General features: G+C 39.3%; 1 protein-coding gene, 1 non-coding gene and 1 pseudogene across 3 annotated transcripts in view; 1 reads left to right on the plus strand and 2 right to left on the minus strand.

Moving 5' to 3' along the window:
* frmd5b (FERM domain containing 5b) overlaps positions 1-18,736 on the minus strand; it is a 91,179-nt gene extending 72,443 nt beyond the window's left edge. The window contains exon 1 of the mRNA XM_085352988.1: positions 18,635-18,736. Coding sequence (XP_085209114.1) covers positions 18,635-18,736 — 102 coding nt within the window. The remainder of the gene's footprint in view (positions 1-18,634) is intronic.
* Positions 18,737-20,062: 1,326 nt separating this feature from the next.
* Positions 20,063-20,134, minus strand: trnah-gug (transfer RNA histidin (anticodon GUG)). The gene has a single exon. It is a non-coding gene; the product is annotated as a tRNA-His (tRNA).
* An 855-nt stretch (positions 20,135-20,989) lies between these two features.
* On the plus strand, positions 20,990-23,813 carry LOC146639500 (cryptochrome-1-like; annotated as a pseudogene). Its single transcript, XR_014906194.1, has 10 exons — positions 20,990-21,236; positions 21,340-21,534; positions 21,637-21,755; positions 21,895-22,049; positions 22,144-22,284; positions 22,499-22,666; positions 22,829-22,969; positions 23,145-23,296; positions 23,389-23,600; positions 23,704-23,813. The product of XR_014906194.1 is annotated as a cryptochrome-1-like (transcript).
* Positions 23,814-26,124: the final 2,311 nt, after the last annotated feature.

Here is a 26,124-nt window from a genome sequence, read left to right on the forward strand (position 1 = left end):
GAATGAAGGAAACTGTTGCCATCGATCACGTTTGACTCTGTGTGACATGAGTATGAGGAGTTGCTTCTGAAATGATACTAAATCGAGAACTTTTATGTAACATAATATGCTTAACTTACACTAAAATACAGATGCAAAGTAGGGAATGTCAACTATTTTAGAATCACACACACACACAAAAGCCTCAATCCCTTGATGCTAGAGAAATTCTGATTCTGAAATACAGGGCCAATATGGATCACAATGTTTAAAATAAAAATGTGCAGTAAATTTTTTACTTTTTGTAACTGGTTCCTCTTTTTTGTTGTGACACCACAAATAACTACCAGCAAATCTTATTATCTTATTTGCAGGAAGAATGATATCAAACAATAAGACTGATATCAGCTGATTTCCCAATATACTGGTGCATCCCTACTGGAATTCACAAACCATTCCACTAGCAATGCAAGTGTTGGGTCTGTAAACATCCAAAACACCAATTCAGTTTTAGCATAGCAGCATACAAAATGCCAGAAGCTATATGTAGAGGAGATCAAACCCTCTCAGTGAGTCACTCTCATGCTGTCTACCTCACTCAGAGAGAGGTGAAGAAAGGAGAAGAAAGCTCTCACAGTGCAGACAAACCTTTGCTGAATCTTCCCTCTTGTAGTTTTAAGAAACACACGCACACTCTAAGTGGAAGGCAACGCTGAGCTGCCCTGTGCATCAGAACAGCCGCTCGCCAAGACGTCATAAGATTACAAAATAGTCAGTTAGCCATTCTGCTCACTGTTTATACTGCTTACCGTGCCAGAAGGTGTTGAAAAAACTAAGTTTCGCAAAGAGATAAAAAGGAATATTAGAAAGGTGATGAAAGGAAGATGAAACAAAATAGATAGATTGTCTATTTCTGTGTGCAGAGAAGAGCAAAAGAAGGAAAGCAACAGATCCAGGAGGAAAAAGCGAGAGTTCTTTGACTGATACTTGACTGAAGTGTGGCCTGTTCTTTGCATAGAAGTGAGCCGATGATGACTACAGTTACCCACAGTTAGAGAGGGGAAGAGCAAGAGTGTGTAAGAACAGGGGGAGCGCTTAATATTCCATGCACACAGACTCTCTCCACTATAGCAAGAGTTTAAAAATAGACCGCAGATGAGCTAAAAAGAGAGGCGCCGTAGCGTATGAAGAGGGGGATCCAGACTGCTCTGGATGATGTGAAGGGGAGGGAAGTAAATGGCTTAGTCCTTCGTAATGATAATTAATGAATTGTAGAGTTTTGACCTAACACATGACACTGGTATCAATGTGAGATCAGAATATGCTGTTTCCTTAGAAATGTATTGTATTAATTTAGTATTCTATAATATACTGATTGATATAAAAGATTTAAAAGAAAAAAATGGGTGCTAAGATTAAACAGACCCACATAAAATGAAAACAGTGGCAAGACCTAAATAATGGTTACTTCATGCAGTAATTTATCTTACTTTGTCTCAACAAATTTGAGAACTGATCAATACCTTAAATATTTAAACAAATGAGAGAAAAAAATTAATAATTCTGGATTTTATTGGAGTCCGTGAGCACAATCAATCTAGCGCTCAGTCCCGCGGCCTCTGGCTGTTATTCTAAGTAAACTATATTGAGGCTGTGTGTTTAGACACAATAATACAGAGAAAACCCCAACCAGCAGACGACCCCTGATTACCAAGCACTTGGTAACAGTGGGACGGAAAAACTCCTTTTTAACAGGAAGAAACCTCTGGATTAACCAGGTTCAGGCAGGGGCAGCCATGTGTTGTGACTGGTTGGAAAGGAAGACGGAATAAAAGACACACTGTGAAAGAGGGAGAAACTTTAATAATGATTAATGATTGAATGCAGACTGTTGTATAAACACACAGAGAGAGAGAAAAGAGGTGAGTGAAGAAGAAATGCTCAGTGCATCAGAGGAAGCCCCAAGCGGCCTAGGCTTATTGCAGCATAACTAAGGGAGGGTTCTGGGTCACCTGATCCTGATCAAAAGGGAAAGTTTGAAGGCCAATTTTATAGAGAGTGTCTGTCTCTCTAATCCAAACTAGGAGCTGGTTCCACAGAACAGGGTCCTGGAAGCTGAAGGGTCTGCCTCCCATTCTTCTTTTAAATAGCCTAGGAACCACAAGTAAACAGTCAGAGTGTGAAGTCTAGGATTTACACTAGAGCAGGATTTATACTTGAAAGTGCACTGGTGTAGATTTATTTATTTACTGAATTACATTGATCACAATTTTAAAGATTTATTAATGTGTTTTAGTAAGCTATTAAAGATTTACAGTGACATAATGCATTTTGAAGTTACTGAGCTCACTAAATTATATGATGTTGAGGGAAAATGATCTGATCAGAGGGCTGATTTTATTAATGGGCAAAAAAACCCCTCTGTATGCAAACAACAGCAGAACTGAAAACAATAAACCCATTTTATATTGCAGAAATATCTAAATTCAGAGTTAATAAATGCCATGGGACCATGGGAGCAGCATTTCTCTTCCAAAGCCTTGTAAAAGATTCATAAGCCTAGATACAGTTTATATCAGTGCAAACCGCAGCCAGAGTTTTGCTCTTCCCAGCTGATCTCTTGAAAATCTCAATCCAGCCATCTGAAGGACTGAAGTGATTTGTTTAACTTCTGCTCTTTACTTCTATTTTCCTAGAAGACATGTCCACTGGCATTTGCATAACTGTGACTAAAAGTCGAATGTAACTTTTGTGATTCTGAAAAAAAAGAAAGCATGCCGAATTATCTTTTTAAAACAATGAAAAAAATAAAATAATATTTTCCCCACCAGAGAAACTTTTGTGTGCCTCTCTGTCCAGCCCAATGGTTCACAGCATTAACTTGGTTTTGCTTAATGTTTGGTTTAATGAAAAAAAGCATGCTACTATCTGTAATTAAATCTGCACATTATTTAGCTGCTTCAAAATAAAAGCCTTTGAGTATTTTGTTAAAAAACAAGAAGAAGCCATTTAAAAAACCACTAGCATGGTGATTGGGTGACTGGTATACACGTTAGCATTATATTCTGTTTTAAGGACATGTTAGTAGACTCCTAATACAACTACAGGTACACTACAATAGTGTATTCAGCTTTGTTATATTGCAGCCACTGCAAACAATTTAGCTGATGGAACACAGATGATTTCACACCATCACTGCTGATGAAAAAAATGGTAATGTGCATTTCAAGATAACAACACAAACTAGAAGCTAGATCCCTGCTAGACGTTTGCTGAAATGCCAGGTGGAACAACTGCAGTCTCAGAACATATACAGTACCTTACATACTGAGAAACACATATATGGCCACGTTTTCTTAATTTTCACATTGAAAGGTATTATAAATAATTATTATAAATAAATATAATAAATGGCATACCACAGTCTTGCAGTTCTGTGTACATCCATGAAGGTTATTTTAGTTGAAATGTTGTGCACAGTATTGTTATACATCATAAAATGCATTAACCTCCTAAGACCCGAACTCTTTCGTGGCATGCATTTTCAATTTCTCTTTGCTATTTGGGCTGATTGGGACCTGATGAATGTAAAAAAAAAAAAAAAAAAAAGAATTACCTGATTTTTTATTTTTTTTTACCTGATTTTTGTTTCTGAGAAAAATGAGATCCACATAAGAGGACATTTGTTTTAAATTTTGATAGAACAGTGGCTGTATAATGCCCTCGTAAGTGGATATCAGGCCCTTGTAGAGCAAAATTTAGTATTTTGGTCTAGACAACCCAAAATGTGATGTCCACATATGTAGACGCCAGGTCCTAGGAGGTTAAAAATGTATCTGTCTCAATTTTTATCAGGCCACAAATTTTTAAAAAAGAAAATACTGTAAATAAGTGTATGAATACTTGTTGCATGCTGACTCTTATACCTTAACTAATAAGATATTGACACTTTATATTTTATTTGCTCGCATCATTATGTTCTTGTATGCTCAGCGATGCAACATGCATATTTCAGATTTTCTTTTCAAACATGATCAGACTGCGCTGAATACTGTGTGGCTTCCACCTCTACCCTTAAACTGGTCCTGTGAATTGACAAAGAAGAGAAGAAGAGCACACCATCATCTCATAGTATGGCACAGACAAGCGCATATTCCCAAGAGACAACAAACAAGTCAGCTACAATACAAACACATACACCACAAACCACAGCACACACTCAATAATTACCTCACAGACCGAGGCACTCTTAGTTAACTAACTTGCATGGATATGTACAGCCTTAATACTCGTTGGTGCCCCTGCAACAGGCATCTCAGCCCACAGAGATGCAAAATGCAACATATACATAGTGTTCACTTAAAGGAAAAATGATTTAACTGACAGGCCCAAAATCAATCCTTTACCGCTTTGAGTGATCTCGGCTGTTTCTTGAAGCATCGCTAATTATTTAGCATTTTCATTTTGTCTCTGCAACAAAGTAATTAGCACGCACAGAGTGTTACCCAAGTGAGAATCCCAAAGTCATTATAATGATCCTTATGGTGCTATGTCTCCATTCTCCTTTGTCCAGTCCAAAACCTCCATTCAGAAGCACTTGGATGCACACATGCAAACACAAACACACACACACACACAAACAGAGGATACTGTTGTCTGCAATCTGCAAAGCCAGCAGCCCCCCAACAGGATGTCAGCATCCACGTGTAATTAAAGCTCTATGCCTTTTGTTTATGAGGCACCTTCCACCAGTGGACACCAGCAAAATCTTTTGTGCCATCTCTCATTAACGCAGAAATTGCACACAAACATTGAAAAGAAGAAAATCAGATACGCAAATAAACTGTTCAGCAATGACACACACAATTACACATCAGAAACACAGGCAAAGAAAACACACACACACACTAATACTCACACTGGCAATTAAGAGCACCTCGATGAGAACATCATCAGTATGATGATTAAATAGGGAACTGAGTCATGAATAAAACATTTGACCCGTGTCTGAGCAAAAATCGCAACGGAACGATTTCCGACATCAGTGAGGCCAACATCAGCGTGTGCAGAATTGCCACTGTGCCTCAGCTCGCCCTTTCAAGCAACATTCTCAACTCCACAGCAAGCCCCTGCATTTCCAAAACAAGCTTTGTCTCCCCTTTCAAGTTTGACATAAAAGGAAAGACAAAAGGGGAATAGGAGCACCAGAGAAGACTGCGGCGAGAACAAGAGACTGCTCTCTCATTTCTGTAAAGTCTTAAAGATTTCCCTGCTGTAAAGCCTGTGCCAGGGTGAGAAGATTTCTTTGTGCTTCTGATATCAACTAGTGTTGAAAGGCTAATACACATCCATTCTGCTTATTTTTTTTCATTCATTCTCCTTTTTCTTCTTTGTGAAGATGTGGGATACAGTACCGCTAACACCTGATTGTAGCTGCAGCCAAACACTGCAGATGGAGAATCCACTAATTGAGTAATGTGCAAATTGGTGTTACAAAGAGACAGACAGAGGAAATTGCAAAAGTGAGAAACATCCATTTACAGACCATCACCTTGAGGGTGTTTGCAGTCTCATGGGAATCGTAGTACATAATCCCTGAGCTACAACTGCTTCTATACATGCAGAGGGGTGATTTAGTTTGGGTGGTTACAGTCTGTCTGTTACTCAGTTCCCCACATTATACCATAATCTTTTTGATGCCTCCCAAGTACGACAGGAAAATTACTTGATTGTGTTTCAGCTGCATAATTAAAATTAGCAACATAGGTGTCTTCTATTCACACTATACTATGCAGATCATTTCTAACGCCAAGCGTAACTATTAGAATTAAACTGATGAATCTCACCTTGAGTCAATATTGTATTGACCTACAATCACATTGGCATTCTCTTATGTTTTATTGAGAATTAAGCACACCTCGGTTGTATCAGCAGGCTTCAGAAACACTCATATTTACTGCCTCCCAACAGTGAACGGCTCTCTACACCTTTTCTCATATTTTTATTCCTGCATGCTTCAAAGGCATCAGCAAAAGACACGCCAGCTCCCTGAGAGACATAAATCACCACCGTGAAAAAGAAGCAGAGAATAAATATATTGTATTTCATTTTCTGGCATTCTGAGTGTGATAGGTATGTGGATAAAAAAAACAACAACTGCTGTCTGTTATGTACGAATGCTAGACATTAAAATAACGCTGATATGCCAGGCCATGTTACTGACTCCATGACACTGTACAGATGGTGCATTTCATTTATCGTGCAAGTTGGACCTCGAGGTGCAGTTCCAGCAGTAAAGTCAGTAATGCAATGAAAAATACAGTTTATTGTCCCTCTTAGCAGGGTAGATCCATTAGTGTATCTCGAGCAATACAACACAATGCTTGTTTTTGGCACTTAAAAACACCACTACAGCACATTTGTGGACAGAGCAGTGATCCATGTATGTATGTTATTCAACCTGTCACAAATACGCAACAGCATTTTGGATTAAGCTGGGTTTGGTAGCTCTACTTCAGCTTTACCATTTGGAAATTCGACTTTAGCAGGTGTTCCAATTCCAACCTTTGGAATACACTATTAGGCTTGAGCCCAATGCTACTGTGCTTCAGTTTGCTGTCATACTGTAGCATGCTAGTATTGTCTGAAAGAGAAACTGTTTTAATTCTTAAAACCTTCAGCTTACCATCAGTATAACCACCACTAATTGTCAATATATTTGCTGACATGTGTGCAACACAACTTTCCCACAACCAGACACACTTCTAGCAACAGGCAATAGTTTATCTAGAATAGAGCTCCAACATAGTGCTTTAACAGTAGGCTACATACTGACCTCCTCATCACAAAAAAGTAAAATAAGTAAAAGTCATCCTATCATGAACTCTGCCAATGGACACTGTACTGGCTCAATTACCCAACCCTCACAGGGATGTCAACAGTTTTGCTGGAATTTGGTCAAGAACCAAGGTATGGATATCCAGATGTTCACACTGTGGTCAAAAAGGTAACTTGTAAACATTGAATCTTGCACAAAATTTAACATCAGTCTACCCTAAGAGTTCAATGTGAGTTAAAGAACCAAAGAAGTGGCCATTTCTAGAATCATGCTGCTAGTGTAGATAAAACACAGGGTCCTCCATGTATGAAACAATGGCTGTAATCTCTAGTCTTGAGTTAAGTGCCTCTACCATCCTATCTGCTGTGTCATGTATAGAATGTCTTTGCTGCGATGTTTACTGGTGTCAGGTTCACTCAGGCCAAGCTCATTAATCTGCTCAGCTGCAGTGCTACGGGCTGAGAGAGGACAGGCATAGAGAAGAAGTGGGGAATGAAAGTGAGACAGAACAAAGAGGGGATTTTACAGAATTTAGGGGGCAGGCAAGAGACAAAGAACAAAAAAAGAGGCGAGATGAAAGATACTTCAAACGGGGCCGACAGAACAAGACTGATAAAGAAAAAAAGAGTGTTAGAGCATTGAGAGTAAGATTTGTTTTACTATACGGCTCTTTTCATATGCTTTTATACAACAAGTCAAATGGCATAACAAAGACAAATGCTTTATGTGTACTGGAAAATTCTCCTTTTACTACTTGAGCAACTTAGTGCCAGTGTCAGTGTTAAAATATGAGATGCAATCAAGAAGACCCCAAACTATGCCTAGAAAAACTAAAAACTTCACTGGATCTCAGTATGGCTGTTATCACATTCAAGGTCAGAACAGAACTTCAAGGGAACGACTCAAACATGGCCGATTGAGAGCAGTGTATAGCTGCTAAAGGAGACTAAACTGAAGGGGATAGCAAGCAAATTTAAATCAGGTATAATGTTTCATTTTTATAGTCACAGTCACTTTTTGATTACACCTTATACAAATACTGGTTAGCCAGTGTGGGATGAGCTCCATGAAAAGCAACCTGAGAGCCAACAAGAGCTACAAAATGTTTTTTAGGAGTCTCAGTTTTGGATGTAAAAGATCTGTCCCTGTGCGATTCACTTTATGATTAATTTTCACATACTAAATTCTCTTCTCTAATTCTTAATAAAAGTAATTACATTAAGCTCAGTTACCTGCTGGTACTAGTGTACACAGAGAATATCCACTTTTCAATTAACCGTTGAACAGTACATCAGTGGTTAAAAGTTTATGTGAGCTGCTGAACAGTTGTGGCATACAATACATAATGGCATACAATCTACTATGGATTATGGGTTATATCTGACTAAGACAATGAATCAGCCTCTTAATCAGAGTTGCCCTGACTTCACTGGAGTCCTACACATTAGTGTCATTGCCAACAAAAGTCCCAGGATTAAAGCACACCAAAGCCTTGAAGGCTCATCCCATCAATTCTGCACATTATGGATTAACATGTTATTTAGCAGTTTGCCTTCTCATCAGACAGACATGTCAGCAGGGTGGCACATAGCTGGAAGCGAGGCAGATAAGCAAGAGCTCTGTTTAAAGCACATCCTACTTTTATTCTATATTAAGCCTTTACAGGTTAGAAATAAATCTACTTAGGAGGCCAAATTCTTTCCCTGAATGTTATGCTTGTGCTTTTTTGGCCATCAGTTGAAATTTATATCTGCATATTCTGTAACTATATGTTCAATAGTATATCCCAAACACTCATCAAAGGAGAGTTACATGCTGGGCTTTTCTTTTAGCACCTCTGAAGGTGCTACGTGAAGCGCCACGAACTGTGATGAGAGAACAAAGCTATCAACAGTTTTTCATTGTTAAGTTGTCCAAAAATTAAAGGCTGAACACCTCATTTAGCTCTTTTTTAACATCTGGGAGCTTCCAAATTCAAAGACAGTTCTGTTATCTCCAGCTGGCAGATCCAACAGAGCTGAGACTGAAAGCTCTGATCAAAGACATTTTGACAGGAGTGACAGCATCCGTGCTTGCACCAGCTGATCTGATGCGCAAACATTTACAGAATGCACAGTCCAAATTGAAGGCTGGTTAGTTGTCTATTGAATCAATGAAGTCCCAGAAATTTGGTCAGATTTGTCCAGGGCTGTTCAATTAGGGCAAAACCCATGATTACTATTATATTCGTCAGTAACTGCAATCTAAATTACAACCCCTGAAATGAACAAGAATATGAAGCAATAAGAATGGCATTTTTTTTAAAAAAGAAACAAAAAAAAACTTGCACCACATTTTTTCTGAACAACGTATTTTAGTACCTACTAGTTTGACTGCTATGACATTGTGCACAGACATTCAGATAATGAATCATTACGTGATCCCCTAGCTCTTCCACAAGGGCCACCAGGAGGTTTATGTCTGTGCTTTTTGGTGAAATATCTTGATGGAGTGCCATGAAATATCAAGATTTTTACTACCAGAAGTAGTAATATGCACAATGGCATTAGCACTGTTGTCTCACAGCAAGAAAGTCCTGGATTTGAATCCACTGGTCAGCTGGGACCTTTCTGTGTGTAGTTTGCTCGTGCTCCCTGCGACTGTGTGGGTTATTTCCAGGTACTCAGGCTCCCAAACCCCAAAAAATCCTTGTTAGTTTAACTGGTAATTCTAAATTGCCCGTAGGTGTGAATATGAGGATGAGTGGTTGTCTTGTCTCCTTGTGTTATCCCTGTGATAGATTGGCGACCTGTCCAGGGTGTACCCCACCTCTCAATCTATGACAGCTGGGATAGATTCCAGCCCCACCACGACCATGAATTGGATTAACCGAAGAATACAAATGAAATTTTAGCACAGCATAAGTGCTTTGACTATTGTTTGTCCTCAAGGTACAAACTGAAAACAACCTGAAACCCAAACCATTTGGGAGCCAAAGTATAATATTTATCAAGAGTGAATCAATACCTGCTGTAGTTCAGTGTATGAAGACCATTTATAAACTTGCCAGTTTTACTATAGAACAATCTTTTAACACCAAATTGATATTTTTGAATGCCCCAGTGCCTTCTGGTCTCTTGTGAGAGATACTCAAAAATTTGTAATTTGCTATTTTTCTTATGTTCATTATTTTAGTGTGGAACCTTGATGAAGACACCATAATCAGTAGAGGCCCTTGCATGTATCCAAACACAATATTACAACGTCTACTCAAATTCTAGCAGAGTACACCAAGTGGAAAACAATACAAGTGGACAGAGACCACTTTGGAGATGACGGAAGCCTATTTCAATAATGCATTCACAATGCAAACAAGACAAGCTTCTTCCAAGTTGCGCATTTGGCTGCATTACAGCAATCCTAATTTCATTAGCGACTTATCCAGGGCTTGAGTTGGTGCCAGGTGACTGAGTCACTTAATCACAGTGATAAGGTACCTTTCCTTGCATCACTGCATTTCTATCATTCACCTAGCTTTCAATCACTAATACATACATATTCTGGTTCACAACAGGAATATTAAGTTAGAGCAAATGGCCCGCAATATTTAACTCCAAATATTAACTGCCTGACTGCTGGATGATATTTGCTCAACTGTATGTTATATTGAGCTTTGAGTGAATTACATAGCTTGTATTTTCATAGAATAATCTCATGAAATGTAACTCACTGGTTTGTGAGCTATTGGAGAATTGATTCTGCTGTTCTGTGTTGAGACACTGCTTATTACTAGTGCTAGTAATATATTATATTATATATTATAAATATTATATATTTATTTTATTTTATTCTACTGTATATAGTATTTTATTTTATTTTATTCTATTCTGTACAGTTGTGTACTGTATTTATTCTTATTGTATCCTAATTTTTGCCTCATAACTTTTGCACTGTCCACTTCCTGCTGTGACAAAACAAATTTCCCACGTGTGGGACTAATAAAGGTTATCTTATCTTATCTTATAGACCGTGGCTGTTTAACCACACTCCTTGACTACATAATTCAAAGGCATCCAGGGCATAACTGCCAAACAACACGTAGATCCAAATAATCCCTGTATTTGTACACCTCTTTAATTACAGTGATTAATTCAGAAGAGTAAAGAAGCCGACACAGATACTCATGAGCTAAGGCTAAATCCAAACCAGAGTAACACTGTCAATATATTCTAGGACAAAAATAATAAAAGGCAAAAGACGCACATAAAGGAAACTGGTCAAGCAATAAAATTTGAAGTTAAATGTAAACTTATTCTTTTTAATGTATATTGCAGATCAACTGCAAGGTACCTGAAGCATCAAGGCATTGCAGATGGGAGGAAAATGTAATTCACAGTAGTGAATCAACAGTGTGTCTCACTTATTTTAACAGGTTTTAAAGATTAAATCCCTGTCCTATCATCTTATTGATTTGGACAATCATGCCTGTACTGTTGAATGGTCTGGATAAAATACTATTATTATTTTTTGTAATACTGAATGAAGAAACTATTCATCCTCGTATTGATTGGGATAGGGTGACTCAGCAGGTAGAGGGCATCTGCTTATTGCAGATTGGTGATTCGATCTATGCTCCTCCTCTTCACGAGCTGCCTTACATTAAGTACCCCAAATTACTCCCTTTGGTTAAGGCAATGCCTTGCATGGTAGCATGCCACCATCAATGTGTTTGTGGGTAAACTCAACCACAGGGGGCCACAAGTGAGTGTACTTCTAGCGCTCGAGCCTAGATAAATGAGAAAGGTTGTGTTAGGAATGACATCCGGCGTAAAATCACTACCAAATCAAACATGCAGATCATCAAGAATGTGATTTTCAGAAGGAGTGAGGGTCCAGAATGCAGGACGCAAAGGTGGGATTCAAAAAAATTAATGATGAGTCATTTATTAGGTTGAAAAATAATACAAATCTAAAACAGAGTCCAAGTAACAAAAATACAAAGAACAAGAACAAACAGGGAAAGAGGAAGGCAGGGAAACAATGCTACACAATAACACAAATATGTAGACTTACATTTGTAACTAGAAAGATGAGGTAATCAGAAAGAGCAAATATTGCTGGAGAAAACAAGGCGAACAGAAATCAAGATAACAAGAAAAGGGAGAAATAAAACTAAATACAGAGCACAAGAGGACACAAAGGACTACCAAAATAAAATAGGAAGCTACCAAAATATGAGCACAAACACAGCGACTGAGACAACCACAGGACATGAGGAACACAGAGGGAGCAGGAATCAAGGAAAACAAGGAATCAAATATGAATAATCAATTAACAATAAACAGAATTTCCTTAGTGAGCAAGAACAGACAACTCTAATAACAATAATAATGATGAAGAGTCTATAATCAATAAAATAAATAATAAACGATAAAGAATCTATACAAAACATAAGAAAACAAGACTTGAAAGTCTTGTAATAAGAAGAACTAAATTACAGTTTTTCTCAAATGTTAAAACACAAAAGCCAATCCTGTAACCCAAATGACCAGTAGTCTAAACACATTTACTAAATGTAGCCACCATATTCCAGTACCATAAACACATGTCACATGAAGACACAATTCACAAAACACAACCCTCTGTACTCATAAATCTAAACACATTTTTCCTTGCTAAAACACATGTTGCAAAACAACTCTGCTCATATCCTCAAATGAAAGCCCATGTGATGCAAAATGCTTGCCACAGTCACCAATCTTTGAACACAGGGAACACACCTGGCGTCATTCACTACACACAATGACTCAAAATTGAAGACACTTGTTGCTAATGCTGTACCCACATGTAAAAGCAAGTTCAGAGTGCACAGTATGCTGAAGGTTCCAAACAAACACAATGGATGAAGGCAGAGTCAGGGGAAGAGGAATTTGATGCAGAGGAGGGAGAAGAGCTGACCCTGGAAGAAGAGGAGCAGGCCAATGAGGAAGAGGAGTTCAAATGAGAGGAGGAAGAGGAGCGACCAACGAGGAAGAGGAGAAGGCCAACATGGGAGAGGAGAAGGTCCAGGAGGGAGAGCAAGACAACCTCGCACCATCATTACGGACGAGATGCGAGCAACAGCTCAGCGACATGATGCCGCACAGCGATTGTGGTGTGTGTGTGTGGTGTGAATAACGTAAATACACTTCACACCCTGTTCATGTTTTCAAGATTACTGTTGTGTGCACTAGATTCTGTTTTTGCATTGAGTTGTGTTACAGTAGTGTACGTACATGCAGGATTTTCTATAGATTTATACTACTCATATGAAACTCACAAATCTAAATGCCTAATCCTCTGCAGAGATCTACGACGATCCGTTACTGTATAGTTTCTAAAATATGCATTGGCAGTTATGGAACAAAGAACCTTCTCACAAATTGAGCATTGTGTTTTCAATTGTTTTGCTGTAGTGTGTAATGCTGTGTATAGTGTTTACAGTTTTGACAGCTTCGAGCTGCTCTCTTGGTGTGGGAGTTTGAGTTTTGCAGTGGGAAGGTGTGGTTGTGTTTATGTAGCTTTAGAGAAGGGTGTTGTGTTTGGACATTGGGGGACCTGGTGGTAACGTTTGTGACATGTGTTTTAGCATTTGAGAAAAACTGTAAAGGAAAAACTCTAAACAACAAACAAACTCAAATATAACACATGCTTAAACACAAATGAAAACTAAACCTTAAAAGAACTCAAAAACCTGCGTCCGAGACCCAAGGACCATAACACTGAGAAGTGGACAGATGAGATTAGGCAGGGGCCCCGTGGACTATGATGCTTGCAACATTGTGATCTGCAGTAAGACGCAGGTACCAGAGAGGACAAAGGTTCACAAGATGGTAGTGAGAGTATAGCTGTGAGATAATGGCACTAATAAAACATGGAAGGCACAGCTGGTGGTGGAACAGTCGAAGACGTTAAGGGTTTCATTGAGAGTGACCAGGATGGACAAGATTAAAAATGAGAAAGTTAGTGGGATAATTCAGGTTGAGCAGTTTGGAGCAAAAATTAGAAAGGCAAGGCTGAGATGGTTTGGACATGTGCAGATGAGAGATAGGGGACAAAGGATGTTGAATATGGAGCTTCCAGGCATGAGGAAAAAAGGAAGACCTCAGAGAAGATTAATGGATGCGGAGGACATCCAGAGGATTGGTGAGATAGAGGAGGATGCCAGGGATAGGATTAGATGAAGGCAGATGGTTCATTGTGGATACCCCTAAAGGAAACAGCAATAGAACTTGGTAAAGTGTATAAAATCATAAATCCAGTCGATTTATATTTGGCCAAGATCACTAAGAATAAAAGGACTGGTTCCAGTAATACTAAAGCTTTCTCAGGTTATACAAGCTATACCTCTCCATATATACTGCCATTCAAAAGTTTGGACACACCTTGTTATTTAATGGTTTTTCTTTATTTTCATGACTATTTACATTGTAGATACTGTGACAGCCAGTGGTGTGGTCTCCCTTATCCTTGTCACATTCTTTGAGCCAGGTTGTGACAATACATACTGAGGGCATCAAAACTATTGATGAACTCATGTGGAATATGTAGTAAACAAAGTATGAAATAACTCAAAACATGTTTTATATTTTAGACTCTTCAAAGTAGCCACTCTCTGCTTTGTTGGCAGCACTGCAAACCTTTGGCCATCTCGCAATGAGCTTCATGATGTAGTCACCTGAAATGGTTTTGTCTTCACAGGTGTGCCTTTCCAGTTTTGAGACCGCCAGTTGTGCCGTGCAGAAGTCAGGTTGGTACACAGCTGACAGCCCTATTAGTTAGAATTCATATTATGGCAAGAACCAATCAGCTAGGTAAAGAGAAACAACAGTCTATCATTACTTTAAGAACTTGCAAAAATTTGTGTCCCCAAGTGCAGTCGCAAAGCCATCAAGTGTTAGAGATTAGAGCCCAGATAAATGCCACATAGAGTTCCAGTAGCAGACACGTCTCTAGATCAACTGTTCAGAGGAGACTGCATGAATCAGGCCTTTATGGTCAAATAGCTGATTTAAAAAAAACTACTACTACTACTAAGGAAAAGCAATAAGCAGAAGAGATTTGGTTGAGCCCTGAAACAAGGAATGATGTGATGGTGTGGGGATGCTTTGCTGGTGACATTGTTGGGGATTTCTCCAAAACTGAAGGCACACTGAACCAGCATGGCTATCACAGCATCCTGCAGTGATATGCCATCCCATTGGGTTTGCATTTAGTTTTAGGACATTGACCTCCAGGCTGTGTAAAGGCTCTTTGACCAAGAAGGAACATGATGGAGCGCTGTGCCAGATGGCCTGGTCTCCGCAGTCACATGGCCTAAACCCAATGGAGATAGTTTGGGATGAGATGGAGCGCAGAGCGAAGGCAAAAGGGCCAACACGTGCTCAGGATCTCTGGGAACACCTTCAAGGTTGTTGGAAAACCATTTCAGGTGACAACCTCATGAAGCTCATCGAAAAAATGCCAAGACTGTGCAGTAATCAGAGAAAAGGGTGGCTATTTTGAAGAATCTAAAATATAAAACATGTTTAGAGTTATTTCACATTTTTTTCTTTACTACATAATTCTATGTGTTCATTCATAGTTTTGATGCCTTCAGTGAGAATCTACAAGGTAAACAGAAAAACCATTAAAGGAGGTGTGCCCAAACTTTTGACTGGTAGTGTAGCTATAGTCACTCTGAGCACAGTGTTTCTAAACAGCTGAATTCAGCTGAACCAATGTCTTTCTATCTTGGCTAAATCTAAAGTAAATCTTAAGCAGCCTGTGGAAAAGTGAATTTGACCTTTTAGCCTTTAAAGTGAGTCTCAACTGTAATGAAAAGGGGAACACTAGATTTATTACACAATGTAACTGAACATAAAATCCAATTAACTGCACAGCTCTATATGTCCATTAGGTTACTCCTTCTGCACGGCCATTTCTACCTTTAAATGCTGAAATTTTGCTTTTTCAAAACTATCTCAAAGTTTTCCTGATGGGGTTCATAAGCAACAGGTGGTCCCAGTCCTGATCCTGTGGTTACTGAACTTGATATTCTTTAAAATTTGGGGTTTTCAGCACCACCTTCCACCTTTTCATTACAGCAACCATTTACCTTCCTAATTTTTCCCTGCATAAACTGCTCAGTCATGAGCTGAGGCTTAAACATCTGTGGATGTGCGACGTCTGTGAATATTGTGAAGGGCAGTCTTGTCAGAACAGGACAGATGAGTGAACATGGTTCTCCGTTCTTCAGTCTGATTATACTGTAGGCAGGCCTGGCCAACTGACAGGCAAAGTTAGAAGTCCATGTTAAAACAACAGGACACCTTCACCTTCTCCTACTCCACTTTAGCTTGTCTTCACATTGAGAAATTCTCCCAATTATGGAGGTTGTATCTCCCATTGTTCCCAAAAGATGTTATTTCACTCTAACAGCAGCTGTTAAAGGTGTAGGCTAATTGAGCTAAATGGAGAATGTGACCACTGGGCCCCACGAGGACCCTTTATTCTGGGCCACCTCTGTAAGGTGGGCCAGGAAAGGACAGCTACCATCCACTCTCAATTTCCCTGAGCCCACAATTATGTCATCCTGCACTAAGGACACTGTAATGTCCTTTACTCCGATGCAAAATGAAGTGAACACCAGTGTCTATTTAGCTTTAGAGATGCTTTGTGTAAGACATAAAATAGAGTTTCCTAAATACTGCATTCACCCATTCGGATGTCAGCAAATAAATGGCATTGTTGTTGTGAATAATAGACGATTGATTAAGCCGATGATCCTATTTATGTCTCCATTTAGACCAGTTGTGCTTCATCAAGGGCCCCATAGTGTGAAATAATGGCGTATGTCATTATTTCCCATGCTGGAAATAATGACATACGCCAAAAGAGCGCTAATCCTTCTCAATACAAGCTCCACTAGAAATTAGGCATTCTGTCCCTGCTGTGTGGTTTCAGTTGCTTAAAGGATGGGATCAGCATATCTTGACAGCCAAACACTTTGAATCACACTCAGGGGAAGGAGCTGCTTAGAAGTCAAAGGGGAAAAAGTACAGGCTGAAACTAAAAGAAAGCACAAGGACACCATGTCGTCCCAACAAATGGTACATGGTGTTTTGCTTGTTAAACAGTAATGTTAAAACTCACTCAGGTAAATTGGCAAGCTGGTCAAAAGTCAATTCATCTACAAAGCACATCATTTTCTCTCAACAGTAATGTGTATTGAGCTATGAGGACAGCCTCAAAGTCATCTAAACGAGTACTCACCAACATGCTACACTAAAAAAACTGAATAATTTGAATGAAAAACATTCATGTTTCTCCCAACTTGTTGATAATGCTGATTTTTTTTACAGATAGGAAAAGACCTGACACTGACAAAATCCCTATTTTATCTGTCCCCTGAGCACCACCACTTTAAGTTGTTACATGCTGAAAGCCTTGCTTTGCCTTTGCTGTCAGATCGTAGAAATGAGCAGGTGTTGATGGCCTTTCTCTGCTGTCATCTCTAATTCAGCACCGCTGGAATCTCTTCCAGTAAGAGGCATCAAACGCACCTCCAGCAAATCAAAGACCAGGTTAGACGACGCACAAATCATACTTTATAATGTATGCAGTAACACAAAAGACACAAACACACTTGATTTACAGAGGAGGTAGTGCACATTAATCACTTACTCTTATTCCTGCATTCACTCATTATAAACAAACTGCACTTATTGACTGCAATCATGTTTTGCCTTTATTCGTGCCAATTTATTTTATTTAAAGTAACTCAGACTAAAGGAAAATGTGATTTTTATTTTACTTACAATGTCAGTTAATGACGCAAAAGTACACAATAGAAAGAAACTGGCTTCTGTTTTTTTACCTTTTCTATAAGATAAGATTTTCTGAGAAATAATTTTTGGAGCCATGTATTTGTCATTTATGTTCACATTTTTAAAAACTCAAACAATTTTTAGATCGTTAAGGTTTGTGCTGCAGAACTCTTTGAAAATGTAAATATGATACTCGTTATAGATTTGGAAAAGAATATTTCTGTGTTAAAGCTGACTCAGATATAAAAGACTTTCTAAATGGCTCAAAACAACAACCACAAATGCAAAAATGTATGTACATCCCTCTCATCACAAGTGCAGTTTACCAGCCAAACATGAGGTCAGTCTGAAGGTCAACCACCTTTGGGACTATGACACCTGAGTTGGTTACACTAACTATAAACATAATTAGTATATAAACATCTAACATTATGTCATTCTATGATAAAACCAGACTGGCTGATGTAGCTAAAGAATCTAGAAATCCTGACTGTCTCTTCCACTGAAATCGTTCAAGATCAGATTATCCAGATTAGTTTTATAATGCATTCTAATCAATGCATGCAAAAAGCTGTCAAGAAACACAGCTCATGCTGATATTTTATTTTGTATTTATTTAACATTAGTGTATTCCTTCTGTTGGCATATAGAGTCATCTGGCCATCCTTGATATTTGCTACGCAATGCACGAACCACATGCGCTCATCATGGCATGTCCACACAGGTATCTCTCTGACGAAAGCCTAACATCCGCAGCTACACAATGACAGGCTGCACCATAAAACATACAATCAGGTGTAATGTGAAGATGATTGGACCTGCCGTAGATGACACCTCTATTAATCTGAATGTTTCCTGCAAGCATCACATTGAATGTGACGGGCGAGCGGTGAAAACGTCACTTTACCTGATCGCCACCCTGTTACGTGTCAAAAGCACGTCCTCCGCAACAAGGTGATTTGAGAAACAGGAAATGTTGGTCTCCACTGACCTGGATCGTGCAGGTGTACTCCGAGTCGTCCAGCAGCCTCACGGTGCAATTGCATTCCCTGTCCAGACTCCTGATGCTGCTGCTCATTAGTCGGCTCAGCATCTTCTCGATCGTCTGCGAACGGGACCACAGAGAGGTGCACACAGCACATACATACAAGTTTATGTTCTGAGGCGTTAACGGCGTCCCTGGTCTTTGCTCCAACACCTGGTCAGCGGCAGCGCGTGTGCAGACAGGCGGCGGTGGTGCATCGTTTTATTAGTGTGTGAGCGCGGACTGAGCGGGGTGCTGCGTTTCTCCAGTCAATGAGAAGTGGGAACACTGCTGTAACTGCTGCTGCTGCTCCTCTCTGGTCCGGTTAAACTGTCACCCCCTCACCACACCTTCTCCCCCCGTCTCCGCCGTTGCCATGCCGCTCTCAATGGTGCTGGGCGGGCTGGTTGATGAATGGCGAATCTGTCAGCCAACAGAGCGGGAACTGATGCTGCCTTCGCAGAGTTAAAAACAGAAGTCGAAATTCCGATAGGCTGCCGCAAGTCCTGACTAAATCCACATGGAATAATAACACAGCTTCACAAGTAAAACAACAGGCAGGTGCTTTGTCCTGTTTTAGAAGTTGCTCAGTTAATTCAAGGTGATAAACGAATAACTAACGCAATAAAAGAAGAAATGCGTCAGCTGAACATTCCCGAAACATACTTACGCTCAACGTCACACCTCACGTGCCAAATTTTCCAGTTAATTTATTATTGTGTGTGTTAAAATGGATATTTCCGACAGAACGTGAAGGCAACAGCATATTTTAGCATTCAATCCGCTTCACCTCCACAGGTTGGTTTCCAGTCTTTAATTATGTAGTCAGAGAGACGCATTGTTTATAGATGACGAAGCTGTTAAACTCAAATGCACTTCGTTTATCAGAAAGTAGAATATTTATGTATCTGTGTTTCTGCCAGGCTATTTTTAAATGACAAGTTATTTTTTGTTTATTATTTCCCTGCTTTTATGCCCGAGTGCGACCCAACATAATTCATTGGCATGCCTTGCTCACGAGCAGCGGAGGACAGGCGGTATTTATTATCCTACAACTGATCAGCTTATTGTACAGAGAAAGATCTCGGCTGGATGAGTTTGGACCAAACAGAAAACTGAAAACTCAAATTTCTTCAACCACGTCTCTCTCTGGGGGTGCTTAATGGTAATTACAATGGAGCAATGGGGGGAAACAGGGCCCTAGTCCTTTGTATTGTGGCTGGATACGGTTTCCAAAATACTCCCAGTGGTAGGAAACGAGTGAACTACCACGTATTTTAGACCTGTTTCATGTCGTACACATTTACGGCCGGAATTTTAAAAAATAATCACGAAGCCACATATTTTTCTTACATAGTCGAAAAGAAACTCATCTGCCGTGACATTGTTTCACAATGCCGTGACCCGGATTCGAACCGGGGTTGCTGCGGCCACAACGCAGAGTACTAACCACTATACGATCACGGCGAGCTACGATGAGCTGACGGGTTTAGAGAGGCAAAAACGAGGTCTCTTTAGTAAACCCTCCCCGGAACTTTGTCAAAGTGGTGCTATTGTTAGTGATTGAGGTAAGCTTCAGATATATGATTTAAATAAGCAATATACACACATACATTGCACAACTTTTAATAATTATCGGCAGCAAATGGAGTTAGTGTGACATTATAAGAGCATAACTTCGGTTATTGTCTGCCCGACATTACCACCTGGTGGATAAACCGACAAACTGCTACAGCCGCACCACGTGTGGTTTTGCTAAGCCTCCTCGCTCTGGTTGGCTGCCCTTGCTGCAGACGTAACACGTCTTCCTGTTTTGTAACACTCTGAATGTGATTGTTACCAAACACTGAATTTTTCTACAGCAGTTGATCTGAATCGCGCAAAGTTGAAAAGCCCTAAGAAGGTAAAGTTTTTCTTTTTTTGGCTTGAAATGTTTGAATGTTATTATATCCTGTAGTTATCATACCGTTGATTTATTGCATTGCATGTTAGTTGCAGTTTAGAGGTTTCTGCAGGTTCTGCCGCTGAAGTGTAAATTTAAGCGGATGCTCAGAACTTCCAAGGAATCATCATATTGTTTTGTGAAACGTAATGTTGTTTTGTTTGGTTTAAGATTTGTGCTGTATTTACCGTAGTTTTAAAGATCTTAACTCTTAGTCGTTTACATTTCTGAGGTTTCGTGTCTGTGTAAGGATGTGCTCTCCATTAACTGAAATTCATGAGGTGGAGAGGAGGAATGGATGTTAACCTACAGCATCAGTTCTTTTAAAATTTTAGTTTATGTGACGCGTTGACACAAGCTCACTGAAGATCATTAACTTGATGTTTTGGTGCCTTATGTTTGTGATTCACGTGTCCGCAGGTATGGCTCACATGTGTATTCACTGGTTCCGCAAGGGACTCAGGTTGCATGACAACCCAGCTTTGATGGCTGCTCTCAAGGACTGTAAGCAGCTGTACCCTGTGTTCATACTGGACCCTTACCTCCACAACAACGCGTGTGTGGGTATCAACCGCTGGAGGTTCCTCATTGGAGCGCTGAAGGACCTTGACGGAAGCTCAACTCTAGGTAGAGACACAGTCGACACTCAGCAACATTAAACACTTTTTAAAAAGTCAGACAGCTGCCATCAACCTATATTGTCATGTTATGGTATGTTTAATCTACTTAGGCTGTTTGTTGTGAGAGGGAAGCCAGAAGATGTGCTCCCCAAGTTATTCACCAAGTGGAAAGTAACCAGGCTGACCTATGAGTATGACACAGAGCCCTACAGCCTGCAGCGCGACAGCAAAGTGACGTCACTGGCCAAAGAACGTGGAGTTGAAGTCATCTACAAAGTCTCACACACTCTTTATAATATTGAAAGGTAAAAATCTTGCTGAGCATTTTCAGACAGGGGATTTTTTTTCTGTGCTACTTGTGTTGTCATTTCTTGACTGTGTGTTTGTTTGTTTTTTTGTCTTAATAGAATAATTGAGGAAAATAATGGAAAACCCCCACTTACCTATACCAAGTTGCAAGCAATAGCGAAGACGATTGGTCCCCCTAAGAGACCAATCCCTGCTCCAACCATGGACGATATGAAAGGTATCACAATACCAGAAAAACAGACTAGTGTTACTGAATTGTCAGACAAAGTTATTTGCAATGATGTATGGACATTTATCTAAAAAGCAAATGTCAACATTTAGAAGTGATTAGATTAAATCTATCCCCACTGTCAAAGATGTAAAGACACCATCCTCAGAAAACCACGAGAAGGAATATGGGATTCCTACACTGGAGGAGCTCGGCCTGGACACTGCTCCTCTTGGAGAGGATCTGTTTCCAGGAGGAGAACAGGAGGCTCTCAGGAGACTAGATGAACATATGAAAAGAACGGTAAATTAGATTCACATCTACATCCTGTTATTTGCAGGATTGTAACAACAGACATGCCTACATTCTCTGAAACATTTCTGTGTATGCCTTTCAGAAATGGGTCTGCACCTTTGAGAAGCCACAGACTTCTCCAAACTCTTTGAGCCCCAGTACAACTGTTCTCAGTCCCTATGTCACCTTTGGATGCTTATCAGTCAGAACCTTCTGGTGGAGACTCACAGAGGTGTATAGAGGGGTGAGTGATGCACTTTACATACAGATATTGTAGTTAATAATGGTAAGGAAAATTATGCTGTAGTATTGTTTAATACATTTCAACAGGAAAGAAACTGAATTAATCATTGCCACTTCAAATACTTTCCTTGTGTGATTCCTGTGGTGAGACACTGTACGTGCAATGTGCTTGTATTTGCAGTAATCTTTGTCTTTGACTTGTGTGATTTTTGCAGAATAAACACTCAGATCCTCCAGTTTCTCTGCATGGCCAGTTACTCTGGAGAGAGTTCTTCTACACAGCCAGTTTGGGCATTCCTAGCTTTAACAAGATGGAGGGTAACAGCGTGTGTACTCAGGTGGACTGGGACACAAACCCTGATTATCTAGCTGCTTGGAGAGAGGTATTGAGATTGAGTCCTTGAATGAAGTGTCTCTAGAGAAAATTGATGGTGCGAGAAGAGGAGTTTTCATGTTGATGTACTTATGCAATTGTTGTTAAATGTGGAGTAATCTAATTTTCTGTGTCATAGATGATTCATTGTTATTTCACACTCTCCTTAAAGGCTCGGACTGGTTACCCCTTCATTGATGCTATCATGACTCAGCTCAGGCAAGAGGGCTGGATCCACCACCTGGCCAGACATGCTGTTGCTTGTTTCCTTACTAGGGGAGACCTCTGGATCAGCTGGGAAGAAGGGCAGAAGGTCAGCTCGCAAAGGCTGCAGCTGCTAATATCACAAATATTACAATACTACTGCTACTAATAGTAATTATTATTAGCTATACACAACACTTGTGTTTTTTTTTTCTATCATGAGTCCAGCAGTACATATGCTAAATCAGTATGGTACCTGTAACATTTTCTCACTGCTCATGAAGGTGTTTGAGCAGCTTTTATTAGATGGCGACTGGGCTTTGAATGCTGGAAATTGGCAGTGGCTATCAGCGAGCACCTTCTTCCACCAGTATTTTAGGGTTTACTCTCCAGTGGCCTTCGGGAAGAAGACAGACAAAAATGGAGACTACATCAGGTAAGATCTATCAGCCAAACGTATTACCTAAACAATTCACATTCATTACATGTATCGTTTATAATGATTTAGCATTTCTCCTATGTTTACAGGAAGTACCTCCCTCTTCTGAAGAAGTTCCCAGCAGAATATATCTATGAACCTTGGAAAGCTCCACGCAGTATCCAGCAGGCAGCAGGATGTATTGTGGGTAAAGACTACCCACATCCCATTGTACAGCACGAAGTGATCAGCAAGAAAAATATTCAGAGGATGAAACTTGCTTATGCCAAGAGATCCCCAGAGTCACCTAGCAAAAGCAAAGGTACTGCAAGAAACATACAGGAGCATTATGTCCTTTTATATTAGTCATGCTTCAACTAAATTCTGTTTCTTCTTTTGTTTTTATTTCTTTGTTTTGCTCCAAGGTGTAAAGCGGAAGGCTCCATCCATCATTGAAATTATCAAGAAGAAAGCAAAAGTAAAGTAATTAGAAATCATGTTCACGTTTTGGTATCTTTCCAGTACTTTAGTTTTATCTCAGTCCACAGTTTTCTATATTGTGTTTTTATTGGGATTTTCATTGGTTATTTTTTTATATCATTATTATTGTTACTTTTTATGTTGTATTTATGTCAGTGTTTAAAAGTCCCTCTTGGATTTAAAAAAGGTCAGGTGAGAGACTGCACAGAGATTAGGTCATGTTTTCTAAAGGTTAATAACCTTGTGTCAAATTGTTATTATGTTACATAGGGAAAAAAATAAGCAGGTCTGAATGTCTCCATGTTAGAAGGGTGTAAAAATAGACTTAAGTTAAAAAACAAAATTAATGCAGACAGTAAATATGGTAGATATGCATTAACTTTAATGGTTCGGTCAGTTCGCCCACCATACAATTCAAGGAGCACATCAGAAAATAGTACATTAATTATAGACAATGAAAGAATGGTTCTAAAAAAATAGAAAATCAAGAAAAGTGGAAAATTTAAAGTTTTAAATCTTGGATAAGATAATCCAACATCTCAGTTTGATTGACATCAGACATCAATTGTATTGTGTCAGTTTGTTGACATTTGCAAACAAACTGACACAATTTACACATGATTTGTTTATGAGTCAGATTGTATCACTGTCAAATAAGATTCTTGTTATATTAATAGTAAGCATACACTTCTGTCTTCTATCTGCTGCCATTAAAATAAAAAAATCTTACACTTAGAACTTGGACGTGACTACACAGAGGATTGTGTCCAATCGTACAGCTGTCTCATATACTCAAAACTAAGACAACTGTTTAGGTGAAATGATCTTTTCAGCTCATTTTATCAGCTTGCAAAGTTTTATGTCATTTCCATATCATTCAAAATTGTTGCTCTTTAATAAAATGTCAAAATGGAAAATTAATATTGTGTCTTAACTAATAAAATGTGTGGGTCCTAAAACTGCTAGGTCTATGTACTGTTATTCCCACTAGATGGCGCTGCAATACCTGAAGAAAAACTCAACTCAAGTACATGTATACAGAGAATATTCCCCCAAGTATATTCTTAAAAGTTATTTAAAGATTTAATCTGTTATGTGTTTTGGAACATTTGTAATGGAGTTAATTTAACTGTCATAAAAATGAGAAATAAATAAATAAATTTTTAGAGTATCTGTGGTCAGCACAGAACATCTGACCTTTTATATGTTAACTCTTTGCAGAAAAGAAACAGAAAGTAGAAGTGATCTGTTAATATTTTTGGTGAATAATATTGAATCTCAATTAATCTCAATGAATATTAAAAATAAAAACAATCAAATTTAATTTTATTTAATTTGATTCTAGCTACAATGTCATTTGTCTGCTTTCTATAAGGAATTCATTTTTCCAGCTTCCTCATTCCTAAAACTTTGCTTTCCTTTTTTTTTCTAAATGTAGCAATGAGCATCAGTTTTTTTTCTTATCAGGATTATGCTTGAGATGCAGTATTACATAAGGCCTGTTAATCAATTACTAATTGTGTCAGTGCACAATTGGTGAAAGTCAGTATGAACAGGGCTGTGCGACATAAAGGCAAAGATGTAAGTGAGTGTGTTTGGGGCACACAGCTGTTCTTGGAGCTCAAGTCTTCTCCTGTTTCTGCTTCCTTGGAGTTGACACTGGTGTGAATAACCAGAGGATGATGTCACAGGCTCAGTAGCAGGCCAGGCGGCCATACAAAGCCAAGCTCAGTTTCCACAGAGACCTGTCAAACATCAAAACAATCTGTTCTCTGACTGTGCATTAATGTACAAGGGTGTTTTGGGGTACACTTGGCATTGGGTCACTCTTCCGGTAAACTTTCATAGCAGAGCTCAGCAAGCCTGGGTGAACCGAAATCACCTATTCAACAATGTACCTGCATGCATTCCAACATTTTCTGATATTATGAAAATGTTTAGCCTTAATCCCAAAAAGAATAATTAATTTTCAATCAAAATTCCAAGAATAGCTGGCTCCTCCTGTTTGTCCGTGGGTGTACCCCTCTCCCCATGGGTCCACGTCGTCACCTCACCACTCAAACCATCTTGGATCTGGGAACTGTAACATCCCAGCTGAATTAGAACAGTGTGTTCCCATGCAGCTGGTGTTTCATGTAGCTGAAATAGTAGTGATTTATCTCAGGAGGCTGCTCCACAGGCAGCAACATGAAAGAGTTAATCCCCACTTTATGCAACAAATTTTTATGGCCATAATAATAGGACAGGGGCTCTCCAAGGTTCAAAAACGGTTCTTCTTTAGGTTACATTACAAAATAATATGAGTTCAATCTAACACTTGATTAGCAAAGCTCTCAATACAAGCTACTGCACGGTGGGTCAAGTGG

Source organism: Diplotaxodon limnothrissa, linkage group LG1 (genome assembly GCF_057381915.1).
Source record: "Diplotaxodon limnothrissa isolate DT_005_m linkage group LG1, D_limnothrissa_male_GT1.1, whole genome shotgun sequence".
Classification (NCBI taxonomy): Eukaryota; Metazoa; Chordata; class Actinopteri; order Cichliformes; family Cichlidae; genus Diplotaxodon; species Diplotaxodon limnothrissa.